Below are 16003 nucleotides of genomic sequence, written 5' to 3' on the forward strand. Positions count from 1 at the left end.
CTTTTTCCTTTACATTTAAACTTTTTACAGGCACAGGTCTGATGTGGTTCTCCAACTCCCTTTTCTACTGCAATTATAGTGCAGATTCTTTTCAACACTCATTAATCTTTTCATATCTAATAATAAGGTTCCAAATATATAACGTTTCCTTATACCCTGTTTAGTGTTAACCTGCATGAGTTGGTCTGTTGGCTGTTGGAATATCAAAGGCTTACAAAATACTGCTAAAGAAAATTGCTACTCCACCTTGTTTATAAATCCCAGGCTAGTATCTGTTTTCTTCAGGAAACACACCTGTCTAAAGATGATTGGAAGAAAGAAAACAACAGAAAATGGATTAGGTCTATAATAAGTGCCGGTGATAGCTCAAATTCGAAGGGTGTGGCCATTATAATTAAGAAACAATTCCAGGAAGCTATTAACGAGTTTAAATCTGATATAAACGGTAGATGGTGTTACTTCACTTCTATGCTCCCAGACTCCTCCAAACCAGTTCTCTTTTTGAATCTATATGGACCATGCTCTCAACAACAAACCTTTATTTTAGAACTTTATAATATACTAAACTCATTTCCAAACTACTTGTTTATAGTAGGTGGGGACTGGAATGCTGTAATAGATCCTAGCTTAGACCGCACCAGCAACTCTCCTTCTTATAACTTCCAAGCTTCTATAGCCCTAGAGGAACTTATCTCAGATTTTAATCTTATTGTCTCCACTGTTCTTCTTGACCTTTCTAAGGCCTTCGACACTATATCCCACACTCTCCTTCTCAACCACCTCTCTAACCTCAACCTCTCCCACAACTCTCTTTCTTGGTTCAGAAGTTATCTCTTTGATAGATCCCAAGCTGTGAAATGGAATACTGGTACCTCAAAATTCCTACCTACCCCTACCGGAGTCCCTCAGGGTTCTATTCTCGGGCCTTTGCTCTTTAACATTTTTATCAATGATCTCCACTCTTCTATTCCTCTTGCTCAAATAGTCCAATATGCAGATGACTCCACTGTTATCTGCTCTGCGCCCAACCTTCCCGAGCTCCAAGCCAAAATCCAATTGGCCTTCACAACCATAGAAAATTGGATGCTTCAAAATCATCTCTCCCTCAATGCCAAAAAATCCCACATCATTCTCTTCTCCCCCTCAAAAGCTCTGACTCCTGATAAGTCATCCTTCATAATTTCCAGCCTCTCCCAGTCCTCAATAGAAGTTGTTAGTAGTGCTAAATTACTCGGAGTAACCATTGATGAACACCTGAAATTTAACAATCATATTCAACTAAACATAAAGAAAACTCATCAGAAGCTCGGTATGCTTTATAGAAATGCAAACTTTCTTACTCCCTCTTCAAGACAAACTCTCGCCACTTCCTTCCTTCTCCCTTCTCTACTGTATGGTGCTCCTCTTCTATCCAATCTCTCCTCTTCTATCTCCATAAAACTCGAAAGTTGCTACTACAAAATTGCCAAATTAAGCTACTAACTCCACTCATTCTACACACCACTGCATCTGCCTCCGTAGTCTTCAATGGCTAGAACTCCCTAATCAACTCAATTTCCTCCAACTTACTACTGCACACAAACTAATCTTTAAACCTACAGCTTGCCCAGCATTATCTAATACCTTCACCATATACAATCCTCCAAGGCCCCTAAGATCTAGCCACCAAAATCTTATTTCAGTTTACAAACCCAAACGACCCCCTGGCCAACTCCTACTTTCCTATACTACAGCAAAAAAATGGAACTCACTTCCTTCCCTTCTAAGAGCCACTACAAACTATGAACACTTTAAATCTCTTCTTCATTCTCACCTTTTCCAAAATTGGAAATGTAATTGTATACTTCCTACCTAGATCTCAATTTATCCTAGTTCCATCCCACCCCCCCTGGTTCCCCTTCTTCTGACTCTCTCCCTAGCTCCCCTCTCTTCCTCATTATCTCCTCCTTCCTCCCTGATTAAACCCTTTACCTTCCTTCAAGTGCTATGCTCACTCTCACCTTAACTCTTTTGCCTTTTTCTCTAGGTGGTCTCCTGGACTCAACCACAATTTGAACATTAGTTATCTGTTCTTTTTCTATCCTCTTCTAACACCTCTCCTTTAATTTCTTTGCTTCTTCTTTTTCTCCCATGCATCCATGCTCTTGCATTCAAACTCTATCTATAATTTGCTTTCCTTTCCTACTTACTAACATCACACTTGCACTAATATATCTTTTTCTTATGTATAGTGCCCATTGCACCTCATTCTTGTTTGGAAATTGTTAAAGTATTATGCTATTAGAACAGTGTGTGTTTTTGTGTGTAATGTATTAGTTTAGATCTTTTCTGCTGTGTTTTTGTGTGTAATGTATTTTCTTGGAGCTTTTCTCCCCGGGCCTCCACTGAAAACGGGCTTTCGGGCCCAGTGGACTTCCCCGGTTATCAAACTGGAAATAAATAATAAATAATAAATATTGACACTATTACTTTTAGTAATATATTGACCAAAGAGAATTTATATACTTTCTATTCTAATTGCCATAAATCCTGGTCACGTCTAGACTTCTTTCTAATCTCAGACCCTTTATCTAAATTTAAAAATACTTTCAATATTGAACCCCGATTTCTTTCAGATCATGCAAAAATCTCCCTCAAAATTAGATTTACTACCCCTACATTTACCTTCGCTAACTGGACCCTTAACAATAATTTACTAAATAACAAAGATATACTAAATAAAATTAATAACATGCTATTGGATCTAGACATCAATCTTAAAAAGTCCCAAATTCCTCCAGACATCCAATGGGCGGCTTGCAAAGCTGAAATGAGAGTTTTGTTGATTAATAAAGCTTCCTTTCTTAAAAAACTCAACAAAAAAAAAGAAAATAATTTGTCCTTAAAACTTTCCTCTTTAGAAAAAAAACAGAGACTATTCCCAGACCCAAAAACTGACGAACTGATCAATACAACACGTAAAGATTTATTTGAACTCCACTCACATAATTACTCCTTGCAGGAACAAAAATTTATAGCAACATATTCTGAATGGGCACAAATTCCCTCAAGAACTTTGGCAAGAATACTAAAAAACAATAATGGTGCTCCTAGAATCTCCACTCTCCATTACCAGGGTAAAATTTACAAATCAGATTCTGAAATAATCCATTTATTTTATGAACTATATTCAGATATTTATAGTAGAAATGAACGCAACACTCTTAAACCACAGATGGAGTCTTTTCTCAACTCCATCAATTTTCCCTCTCTTAAAGCAAACCAAGTCTCCCTCTTATCTGTCCCGCTCGACATTCAAGAAATTCAAAACATCATAAATAACCTTAAAGTAGGCAACTCTCCGGGCCCTGATGGCTTTACCACTAACTTCTTCAAAGCTCTTAGCTCAAAAATCTCCTCTATTCTATTGAAAGTCTTCAACTTTATTATAAAGAAGGGTATTACTGACCTCCATTGGAACAACTCAAAAACTATCTTGTTATTAAAAAACAAACAAGATAAAGCAGACCCCCACAATTATAGACCAATCTCGTTAATAAACGTTGACATTAAAATTTTTGCTGCTATTCTAGCTAATAGACTCCAAAAGATACTCCCATCCTTAATATTCCTTGACCAAGCTGGTTTTACGAGCAATAGACACACATGGGACAATACCTTAACCTTGGATTCCCTAATACAATTTACAAAAAAAGACAAGAACCCGATATACGCCTTAACTCTGGATGCATCCAAAGCTTTTGACAGAGTTAATTGGGACTTTTTGTTTGCTACCCTGTCTCATTTTAATGTACCTAAAACCTTCTCTGATATGATCAGAATACTCTATACAAACTCACACACATACCTATACATAAACAAACAGAGATCCAGTCCAATACTGATCACCAATGGAACAAGGCAGGGGTGCCCACTTTCCCCCTTTCTTTTTAACACTTTTATTGAGCCCTTTATTTTATATATCACCCAAAACACACACCACTCTATTCCTAAAATCCTAAATACTCAAGTTGCATTATCGGCTTTCGCCGATGACCTAAATCTATACTTTCAATTTCCCAATTCAGATCTACCCAAAATTTTAAATGCCGTCAGGAACTTCTCTATTGCCTCAGAATACCAAATTAATAACAAAAAATCACATATTTTCCCAATCAACCCTAATGCCCATAAATCTTTCTATTTTCCTGAGTCTTCTTTCCAAATAACATATAACCTTAAATATCTAGGTATTCACTTTGAACATAACCAAGCTTCCATGCTTCAAAACAACCTGCTAAAAACATGGTCTAGTATACATCAAGATCTACAAAGATGGAAACTTCTGAATTTAGCATTCTTATCCAAAGTAGCAATAGTGAAAATGAATGTCCTACCCAGACTCCTATATCAATTCAATGCTTCCGATATGTTAGTCCCTAATAATTTTTTCTCCAAAATTAACAAAGATCTAGCCAAGTTCATCTGGTTCCCTAAGTCCAAGTTAATCTACCCTAAGGAGAAAGGTGGGCTAGGCATCCCAAACTTTCAACTGTACTACAAGATCATCTGCTCTAATAGAGTCTGGTCTATCTCAAATTTTAACAGTAAAGCTCATACCCACTATCCATCCTGGTTGAACATTTGGCATCACCATATTATCTGTAACAAAATTAACCCACAGGCTATCCCCTTTCTATCCACTACTTCCATGACCAACTGTAAACTAGCTCATTCCCTGAAACATAAAATCAGGCTTTTCCAAAAACTGATTAAAGACATCAACCTTGAAAATATCTTACCCCTTCTCCAACCATTACATCATAATCCAAATCTCAAGATCAATAATGAAATGTTTGACCTCACTGAATTTCATCTCATCAAGGATCTTAATATATGGGATATCCTCAAATATAGGTCCAAAACCCTTGCTGAGCTACGGTTAATCCTTGGGACCAATAACAAATACGCAGTTATTCTCCGGCAACTAAGAGAGATTATACTTGCACAACCTTTCAATCTCTCTCCCAATATTCAGGAAATCAACAAACTAGGTAAAATCATTTCTGCAATCTCGAGCCCTAAAAAAAAATTTCATCCTCTTACAAACTATTGAATACCTTGCTATACAATTCGAATTGTCTTTTCTCCAACTATTGGAATAACCTTGGCTCCCCTATTACAGAGGATCAAAAACTCTCAGCCATAAAATCTACTTTAGAACTCTCCCTCTTCAAAAAACTCTTATATACCCAACTGATGCTGAACAATAACTCTTACTACACTCCTGTAACACTTAATAAATTTAACCCCAATCTATCCCCCTCATGCACTTGTTGTCCCTATCTGAGAGCTGATCTACTACACATTATGTGGTACTGCAACCACTTTCACAAACTCTGGTGCTCTCTAAAAGTCCGTCTGCAAAAAATGGGTTACTATAACTCCACACTTTCATGGGAAACAGCCATTCTACATATTCCTACCTCTAAGTTGTCTAAACTACAACTCCACATTTTAATTATTCTTTGTTCTCTTATTAAACTATACATCACAAACAACTGGATGGATCGCATCAGACTTTGTTGGAAAGGTTTCAAAGAGATGGCTTACAAACACATTTCAGCTCATAAATTCATTATAAAGGGTCCCAAGAAGAGAGCCTATTTTAGCAAATTATGGAAACATCTTATGAATTTAATCCTGAGCGAATAATTCCCTATTCATGCATTTAGTGCAATATGCATCCTTATTCCTGTTAATAAATGGAGATCCACTGCCAACTCAATTAATTTTATCTTTCCTCCTCCCCTTAGTATCTCTGTAGAGGATTGGTAGCATATTATTTTGTAAATATTGTATATAAGTGTTTTTGGTTAGATTGATTACAATGCTTTCTTTTCCTTTTTTTCTTTCTTTTTATGTACCACTGCTCAATTGTCTTTATACCCACAACATCTTGTGATAATTCAACGTTTTACTTTAATGTTCATAATTGCAATGTTTTCTATTTTTCTGTATGCATTGTTTTCTATTATGAAAAATAAAAGAAACATTTGAAAAAAAAATGTTTTATTCTCCAGCTAGGAATAAATCTATACACTTGAGTCTGAATAGCACATGCTTCTTAAGGGAATATTAGTTACGTTTCATGCAGAAGTCACATAATTAAAGTTTGGAAGGAATCCTGCTTTATGCTTATTGCAATGCATCACCTTCAGGTTCCTTCTCCTTTTCAACCTCTTCCTCCCCTTCAGGTTCTTTCTCCTTTTCAGCCTCTTCCTCCCTTGTTACACACTTTGGTGTGTAATGACATGCTGCCATGAGCATTGCAGAGGAGCATCCTTTTTTCTTCTCTGAAGGTAACGTTAACTCAGTTTAATCACCAGTTTTTGGGCCTATTATAAAACTAAAACATCTCTCAGCCAATACACTTGCATAAATTGCTGATTGATAGACTGGTAGGGAATCAGTGGTTGATGTAGTACACTTTATCAGAACAGGACATGTCAAACCCTGTTTGCAAAAACCTGAAAGGCTGAATGAACAGCCAATCAAAGTTGTTCCACTTGGGGTAAAGCCCCTCACATCTCCTTGTGCAGTGACTGTTGATCCCTGTACCCTTTCAGCTAATATAATTAAGAATGAAGTTATCAGACACAGCAGTAAATTTACTAATTTTGATAGGCTGCCATTTCAGTCTTTCAGGCCTAGATGACCAGGCTGAAACAAGTCTATACCAAGGATTTAATTCTCTTACTTCTCTGGATCAGGGCTTACTGTGTTTATATATATATATATATATATATATATATATATATATATATATATATATATGGGTCTTACTGTATTAAAGTCAGTGCAGCCTTACCAAAAGCTGCTATTAGAACATCTTATCTAGAAATTTGCAAGCAGTTAGCTTGAAGACTGTATGCATGTCTACACAGTATGGCAGTATAAATGGTATGTTAATCAGGCTTGCAGTTCAGCAGATCCAGTTTCTGAAGCAGACTTAATCTAGCTGTTTGCAAACGGAACTGTTAGTGATCCAGAGGAATTTCTGTGCAGTGCATGACATGTTCTAGATGATGTAATGTATTCTCAATTTAAACATGGGTGCAGTAAACCTTTGTCCTATAACTATTCCAGCAAAGTATATCAGCTAGGTCTATCATATCAGAACTTGGGTACATTTGTTTCTTCAGTGCTAATAATTCATGATTTTTCAATATTTTTACTGCCTCTTTGTATGTTATTGTATCAGTGCTGGCAAGAACCATTCATTGTTCTGTGTTCAGAAGGGTTGTGGCACACTTTTAATTTATGAAGTACATCAAGTATTGGTGTCAGGCAGCATTTTTCTTGTTTAGCTAGCTGAGTTATTGTGCCATGAGCATAGATAGATCTTCCAAATCAGCAGACATCAGTGCAGGTGCCAGTCTTCTATGGAGGTTTCTCTGAGAAGAATCAGCATTAATTTCCATAATCACCAAAACATTTACTTCTGGGATTTTTTTTTCTTGCTTTTGAATACCTTCCTCTTCAAGTTTTGCAGACTTCTATGGATACCATGATATCTCCCTGATTACAATTTACACTTCTAGGTCTTCTGTGATTGTTGGAGGGGTCCAGCTCAGAGACCTGTATAAGAAGTGATCCATGGTCATCAGTAAGTCAGCAAAATGCATGGCATTCTGCAGTTTATTTTCTCATTCAAGATTTTCTTTCTAGGTCCTTTTTCCCCCATGCCTGTCAAACATTGAGCCTCCCACAATGGGACATGAGCCCTTTTGTTCACCCATATGATATGTACCCAGTACAAAGGTAAGAGCTGTTTAGGGGTGCTGTCATCCAGACATCCATGATGGTGACTTTTGTATCCACTTAATGTCCGGTCATCCACATGCTTGCTGCTGATGAAGGTTATCTTAATACTGTAATCTGGGTTTGTTTGGCTTCCCCCAGACCAGGTCCCTGATGAAATCATGCTTACATATCCCAAGCTGTAGAGCTTCATGGCTGACAGACCAGGTCCCTGTGGAGATCATGCTTACATGCCCCAAGCTGTAGAACTACATGGCTGACAGACCAGGTCCCTGTCAAGATCACGTTTACATGTCCCAAGTTGTAGAACTACATGGCTAACAGACTAGGTCCCTGTTTAGATCATCCTTGCATGTCTCAAGCTGTAGAACTACATGGCTGACACTCTCCCCATTTAGCAGCTGCCTGCATCATACCAAATGCAGGCTATGGAGGCATTTCTGAGAGCTCTAACCCTTATCCCCTGGTTCCTGATGTGAAGATCTGCTTCACTACAGAGGCCTGCAGTGCTTTCTTTTGACAAGTGCATTTTCTTAAACACACACCTATGACTGCTGTCACTAGCTTTGGAGTACCTAAGCAATCAGCCTCCCAGTCACAACCATTGATTATTCACAAGCTATTTGATGAGGAACACGGCTGCATAGGAACAGTCAGCCACTGGGTAAACCATTCCCTTCTTACCCAGGATGGGCAAGCCAAAGTAAGCCATTTCATTGCCATCCTTCCCTGCCTGTTTTTTCCCAGTGCCACAGCTGAAAATTGGACCTGGGTCATTTGGGCCACAGTCAGGGCTTTATCCTTTCTGGGATTATGTTGTGATATGGCATCAGAGTCATACTATGTAGAGACATGTACACCATGTACAAAGAGAGACTTGATACAGTAGAGTGGTTAGTCTGGTACTCCTAGTATCCAAGTTTTGAAGAAAAAAATAACAACTACAAAGAATAAAGTCAGGTTTGCAGCTACAGCTAGATTGTTTGTTTACTTAGGTGGTATTAACTTTTCTCTGAGTGCAGTGGGCTTCCTCAAGTACCAGCAAAACACATATTTTCTTCTTCTTCTTTTGGCTTTTCCCGGTTAGGGGTCACCACAACGGATCACCTGTCCGCTCATGATTGGCAGTGGAGTTTTATGGTATTGAGTTGCCAGTCCGGCATCCAACCTTCCACAGAAAGCACACACACACACACACACACACACACACACACACACACACACACACACACACACACACACACTCGTACTCACATCTAGGGCCAATTTAGAGTGTCCAGTCCACCTACAGCATGTCTTTGGAATGTGGGAGGAAACTGGAGCACCCAGAGGAAACCCACATGACCACAGGGAGGACATGCAGACTCTGCACAGAAGGCACCCCAGCCGAGGATCGAACCGGAGAACCCCTTGCTATGAGGCGGCAACGCTAACCGCTGCACCACCATGGCTGCCCAAGTACCAGTAAAGCACAGATTATTTCTACAAATTAAAGTAAAGGCATTCTAAATAAAAAGAGTATAGAAATCTAGAAAATACACGTGTACACAAAATGGTCAGAAGTAGAGAAAATCTTTAGGCTGTAACAGAAAATAAGGGAATTACTACAGAATGTGTAGAATGAAGGGAAAACATTGTCCTTTAATGTATAATTGCACATTTAGTAGATTGATTCCCAGTAATCCTGTGTTCTGACATCTTAAGCCCCCACCACTTGAATATGGTTTTACCACACATGTGGTTACTTTCTGAAGCTGGGAACATTTAAGAGATTTTGTTCTGAAATCTTTAAAACATTTCAGAAACCATAATTTTATATGTCAACCATCGTTACTTCTTTACAAAATTTAAATACAGGACACAAAATATAAGCATAATAAAGTCTGATATGTGGACATCAGACAAATGAGCCAATACAAATAGGTCTGTATACTGCTAGTAAGTGTACTGTTTTTAGTATTTATTGGCTAGATGGATTAGTCCAAAGGGGGCCATTTTCAGATGTAAACCTGTTGAGAGACCAAAACAAAGATTGCTGTACAAATGTACAGATTATGGTCTGGAATGCATTATACTCAAGATACAGTGTGTACCATGCGTAATGGTGAGTTTTACTTAGGCATTTATTGTGAAAGGTCTTGACAGCCTAATAATACATTGCCAATATGTAGCAAATTTAGTTCTTCTCAATGCAAGTCATGTACCAAGAATTAAAATGCACTCAAGTATGACTCGCATACACTCAAGTATGACTCATATGCATTGATGAGTTTTTAATAAACAGCTGAAGTGGACACAGTACTGAGTGTAAAAGGCAGAATTAGACAGGATAGTAAAGAGAAGGAGACACAGACCCCCCCAAAAAAAAAAAAAACAAACCAGTAATTGATATAAGGCTAATTCTTAGGCTGGGAAGGGGAATAATGCTAATAATAATGATAACAGACTACTCCATGTATACATGCATAAAGTAAAGCAGTAAAACATAGCCTTGCCTTATAAGGAGGAAAGGCTTGCATGGGATGAAGCTGGGGGAATTGGAACAGAAAGAGAGAGAGAGAGAGTTGAAAAGTTAGCAGTCAGTAGTATAGGATATGAGACAAAGGGGTAATAAGGAAAGTGAGGAAAGGGGGATGGTAAATAGAAAGGCATGATGGGGAGTGAAAATGGTTATGCAAGTGCAAGAAACCAATTGAGTCACATCCAGTAAGAGGATTTCACAAAAGTATTGTTTTGTGTACAACTCTGACATGGAGAAACTTGTCCAGAAGAATTGTGCCATTGTATAATGGCAGTGAAGCAGTTTGTTGTTTTGTATAGCTTTATGATAATATCCCTGTTGATGAAGTCAAATCAGTCAGTGTTGCGTCAAGATTTGACCCACCTCAGTAATTCACACCCTTTTCCTTTGTGATAGAAGTTCTGAGCACTGTTAGCTGTAAAAGCTGAGAGGCCAATGAAGTCAGGGTGAAACTTGTTTTTATTTTTCTGAAATGTAATTATTACATTGTTTATGTCAAGACCCACTGATGTTAAAAATGTTATTTTAATTAATTCTGAATGTCTATTTCAAGCTAGAGCGTGCATGGGTTGTTATTTCAGCAGAAAGGCTGCAGGGACAATACATTTACTAAATCTGTTCCTATTTCCAGCTTGTTTGGCTTTAATGTAGTCTGTGCATAGCGAAAATGAAATATGTTCCAGAACTGTATTACATTAGAAATACATATTTCCAAGAACTAATCTGTTTCACAGTAGTTTAGACATTTCAGTAGTTTTATACCATTAAAATCCTTTTAGTAGAAAGAACGAATGCTGCGAAGACCTGGGTCACATGCATTCGGAAAACAACAGTGACAAAAGAAAATGAGTCTTTGCTTAAAAGCAATGTCACAGCATCAGAAATACATTGTTACATAGGTCACAGTTAACAGTGGGAGTGGAGTCCTTCAGGTTCAAAGAACTGTAATGCTTGTGAAGGTCCTGCACTACTGAAGATGTAACCCATTTCAGCACTCAGATAAAGTATTCGTTTTTGGCAGAAATATGATCATAAATGCACATTTTAAGTGCGTCTATACATATGCCTTATATTCCTTGAACATGCGTTTCCAAAGCTAAGTCTGGCTGTTCTTCAGACACAGGTTTTGGAATGAAACATAGATTTAGTGACTTTTTCCTCATTAATATTGTAAGTTTATGTTTATATGATTTATGAACCATACTTTGATTTTGTTTATATTACCCCTCTCAAAAATGAAGTGAAGACTGACCATATGCTTTCCTTCATTTCAGGTATGAATCTTATAGAAATGCATGTCTAAGAAGGGGAATCAAATAGTATGATATAGGGTAAAGTTGCTTAAATCTTACCTAGAGAACAAAAAGTGAGTCGGGTGGCTTTGATGCTAATGTGCTTATAAATGACTTTCTAATTCCACTGCAGTGGCGTGTAGGTGCTAGGTTTTAAAAGGCGTACATTACAGAGTATCAGAAAAATAAGTGTAATATAAAAGCCATTCAGAAGTACATGTCATGCCCTTATTGAGATCTTTTTATTTAACTTTCACTGGAAATAATACAAAAGTGAAGATGGTGTTTTGTTGTGAAAAGTTCTTATTCAAGGTCTCAGATGGAACAAGTCTGTAGTTTTAGTACCATTTAAACAAATGTATTTCTGGTCTTAAATTGGAATGTTTACTGCTTAACTTGTGATCACTTTTTCATTGTTTGTACTGGTTTATGAGATGGGCAACAGGTACAGGTAGGTAGGTATCTGTCTAGACCTTAAAACATTTGAATAAGTGCTTGCAATGCCAGAGCAAGAAATTTTGCAGTGCAGTACTTCAATATTACATGTGTGAATGTTAAATATATAATAAACTAGGAAAGTCGATGTTCTCGGTGCACTTTTATCTTGTGGTCTATAACTGTAAAATGCAGTGCTAAATGAAAAGCAATGAATATTTTCATTTCTAAAACCTTTAAGCCTGAGTTAATTTTAAATATGATCATTCATTAATCATATGTAATAACAATTGATAATGATTATGCATTTTTTTCACTTTATACCTTTTCCAAATTTGTTACCTTTATTTTTCCAGTGGTACCGAGAAAAAGAAGGAAAAACTTCAAGAAGTGAAAGAAACAAAAGAGGAATCTGAGTCTAATGATCATAGCCATCACAATCAACAAAATCAGACATCATCACCCTGTCCCCCCCAGGCTACCCAAACACAAAGACATACTCCAGAAAGCAAGAGCTTTGCACCAACCAAAAGGTGTTCTCCAAACCAGACTCTTAGAACTAGACTGGGTTGTAGTGATACCAACACAGCTGGCATTTAGATATGCTACTGTTTATATGCATTTATAACTGAAATAGTAACATGTTTTAAGGCAAACATTCTGCAGTGATATGTCCATGTAGGGAATGTTATGAGTATCACAAAACACTGGTACGTTTACTTTTATAAGCAGCTAGGATAGATGCAACCTTGGATAATGGAGCTGTGACAATAGCTCCCATTGTTTTTTCTTTCTTTTTATCATATTTTTCTATAATTTTGTTTGAGGAATTACTATACAGAAAGAAATTTATGACAAGATTCAGCTAGGGCACTTTACAGAAAAAGAGAAGAGCCTATGAGTTGATTCATGGAAGAACAAGTCATGTCTTATAGACATAATGACACAAGTACAGTTGCTTAGATAGTTATGTGTTGTATCACTACAACCTTTGTCTTGGGTGTAGCCTTCTTATCTTTTTCTTACTTGACTACTTTTCAGTGGTGAGGATCAGTTCTTTATAGTGCCCTGATAGTCTAGCTTTAATTCACAGGTGTTTTGCTAACATTAGGCAATCATTTTAGTGAATTGTTATTAGATGTCTCGTGCTGTAAACCATTCTAAATATGACATTATAGAACTTTTTTAATTGAAGAGTAAGGGGAGCTTTAGTTGATACACTGGAACATTTACAAGTGTCTTTCTGTGTATCATAATTTTTTGGCTAATGCAACTGCATGCAGTGCTTTACATGAAGTGTTATGATTGTTGCTTATTTGACTGATGCAAAAACAAAATTTAACAAAACATTACAACTCCATATGACAATGGAGAACTCTAAGTGAACAAATCAGCTGTTAAAAGTCTTTGCCATCATATTTTGACAATAAGAATTTTGTAAAATGAATTCGAGACTTGTACTAGTAACATCATAATTTGTTTTTCATAGATTGAGCTGCAGTGCTCATTAAAAGGAGAAGCTGGAAGCTGTTAGGTTGTGAACATCTAATTTAAGGCAGTGCATATGACAAAATGCCTTTGTGAAGAAGCGTGATACGAAAAGCAGTATGCAGACAATCTAACAAAAGTTAGTTAGTATTTGCAAGAAAAAAATCTTGGAATTTTATATTAAAAGATAATTTAAATAGACAGTGGCAGGTGCCATTATTTGAAAGGTAATGTAATTAGGCAGTGACTATTGCCATTAGGTAGTGACTGTTCTGATGCTTACAGAGGTAAAACTGTGCTGTGCCTTTTCTATGAAATTAACTGCAGCACTAAACCTCTTCACTTTGTATTATTTGTGCCTTTTTTCCCCTAAACATTGAGTATCAAATTAGTATAGAAATAAACATCATCTTTAATAGTTTGTTTTAATTTTGAAGAAATAATATAATTTAGCCAGCCAGATGCTTTATTTTCTACTAGTGTGTTTAGTAGCATAGAATTTCATTGGCAGGAGTTTGTAGGAAACCACCACACATTAAAAAATGTTCAAATAATTTAGGAGATACACAAAGTAAAATATGATAAAAAGAACTGATCTCACCACACTAAAATATGGAATCCCTGGATTTTACATTAACCTGTTTGCTTAGGGCTTTGTTTCAACATGTCTTGCATGAGTTCTTGCATTTCTTCATGTTGCCTGAAGCCTTTCAGCCTGGTATTTTGTGCAGACTCCCTAATGCTGGCCTCACTCTACTAATTGCCAAATTGAAACAACAAACTGCTTTTTGGTGCTGTCTGATGTGATGGTGTACCTCTTGCATGATAACTTGTCTCTTAAAGAATCTTCTTTTAGCTTCAGGGTTTCTTAGAAGGATAAAAAGTAAATAATGCACATTGGTCTTTGCTTACTGTTTGACTGCTTTACTCAGCTTGTCCTGGATGAGCGCAAATCTTTTATCGTCTCGCTGATTTGAAGACCAGATTGAAACACTGATTCTATAATGTTTATTCAAACACAAGGATGAGAGTTGCACCCTGTCTCTGTTTTAATTCACAGAGTGGTTGGAATTTGGTACCTTGTGTCTTAATAAACTATCATTTTCCAAATATGTTTTTGGTTCATTTTTTTATTACACATTTAATATAATTTTATTAATAATCATTTATAATTCTTATGATTATGGGTTTCTTTTTAAGAGAGAGAGGTTTGAGTTACATGTGATACAAGAAGTATAGCACATTTTCTGAACTGATGTCAAGAGTTATATTTTTCAGAAAGTTTCCTTCTGAGATAAAGCAGTATTTCTGAGTAATTCAGTATCCTTTTTCAGTAGTCTTTTTTTTTTTTGTATACAACATTTTAAATCTCGTTTGTGCCAGAGGAGATACATATTTTTGGGGCCCTCTTTTAATAATAGTGGTATCCTTTCATCCTTTTATTCTTTTTAATCTCCTGATGGTTTTTGTTTAAAGTGTTATTGAGCACAGGCTGTAGCATACCATTGCTCGTGTTGTGCAAGTCTAAATTAATGAAAGAAATTTAGGAGCCGAGTATTAGAAGGAGCTTCCTTTCCCCTTGTGGCCATTTCCTGCTACATCATCACCATGTAACATTATTCTGTGTGCCAAGTCAGTCACAATAAATAGGCAGTTTTATGGATATGTGTACAGTACCATAGCTGACAGGAAAGTTTGTTACTGTATTTAGTTTAAATTGCTGTTAGTATGACAGATGAGTATTAACGTCTACATAAGTTCCACTGTACCAGAAGAGATGTTTGTCTGATGCTCTGTGTGTAGTGGGCCTCAATGAAAATGACCGAAAGATCAACAGCTTGGTGTGGAAATGTTTAAAGAGAGACAGGATGCGACAAAGTATGAGAAGTACAACACCTTGAAATTAAGCTAAGAAGTGCCAAATGGTGATCTTTTGGGAAAAAATATGGCAGTTTAAAGGTGAGAGAGTGTGTGTGTGTGTACGCATGTGTCGGTGGCAGCTCAGAGAAACATAGGGGGATGTCATCGAATCTGCAGTTTGTAACATTGTTATACTTTTATGTATAAATCAGTGATGTCCAGGAATAAAATATTGTAGTTTAAAGATTAGGAGTCACAGTTGTGAGAAATATATTAGCATGTTAGTGAACCTGCAACATCTAATGGTATACCATTGTTACATTTTTCATATAAATCAGTCATGTCCAAGAATAGAAAGTTTGTAGGTTTAAAGGTTGAGAGGGGACTACGTGGAGAAATATTTGGAAGTATTTATACACTGGAATGGAGACAGCATATGGCATATATGGTGAGGGTTAGCAAGTGGTAGGCTGTTAGATAAGCGTTAATGACCTAGGCTGTTTGTGATCTAAATTTATACAGATGACAAAAAAAAGAGAAAGAATTGAGGTGTAAGACTTATAGTCCATCTTAATTGTAAATGTTGCTGTGATTAAGATATAAA

At 36.8% G+C, this 16003-nt stretch overlaps 1 protein-coding gene across 4 annotated transcripts in view; it reads left to right on the forward strand.

Moving 5' to 3' along the window:
• The window catches only part of EML4 (EMAP like 4), a 1975061-nt gene that overhangs the window by 1305777 nt on the left and 653281 nt on the right, over positions 1-16003 (forward strand). For 3 of the 4 annotated variants that reach the window (XM_044060268.1, XM_044060269.1, XM_044060261.1), the window contains exon 4: positions 12408-12584. The exons of the other annotated variant lie outside the window; for it this stretch is intronic. In XM_044060268.1, coding sequence (XP_043916203.1) covers positions 12408-12584 — 177 coding nt within the window. The remainder of the gene's footprint in view (positions 1-12407; positions 12585-16003) is intronic. 4 annotated transcript variants of the gene reach the window in all.

Source organism: Protopterus annectens, chromosome 1.part0, assembly GCF_019279795.1.
Source record: "Protopterus annectens isolate FY-2018-M chromosome 1.part0, PAN1.0, whole genome shotgun sequence".
Classification (NCBI taxonomy): Eukaryota; Metazoa; Chordata; order Ceratodontiformes; family Protopteridae; genus Protopterus; species Protopterus annectens.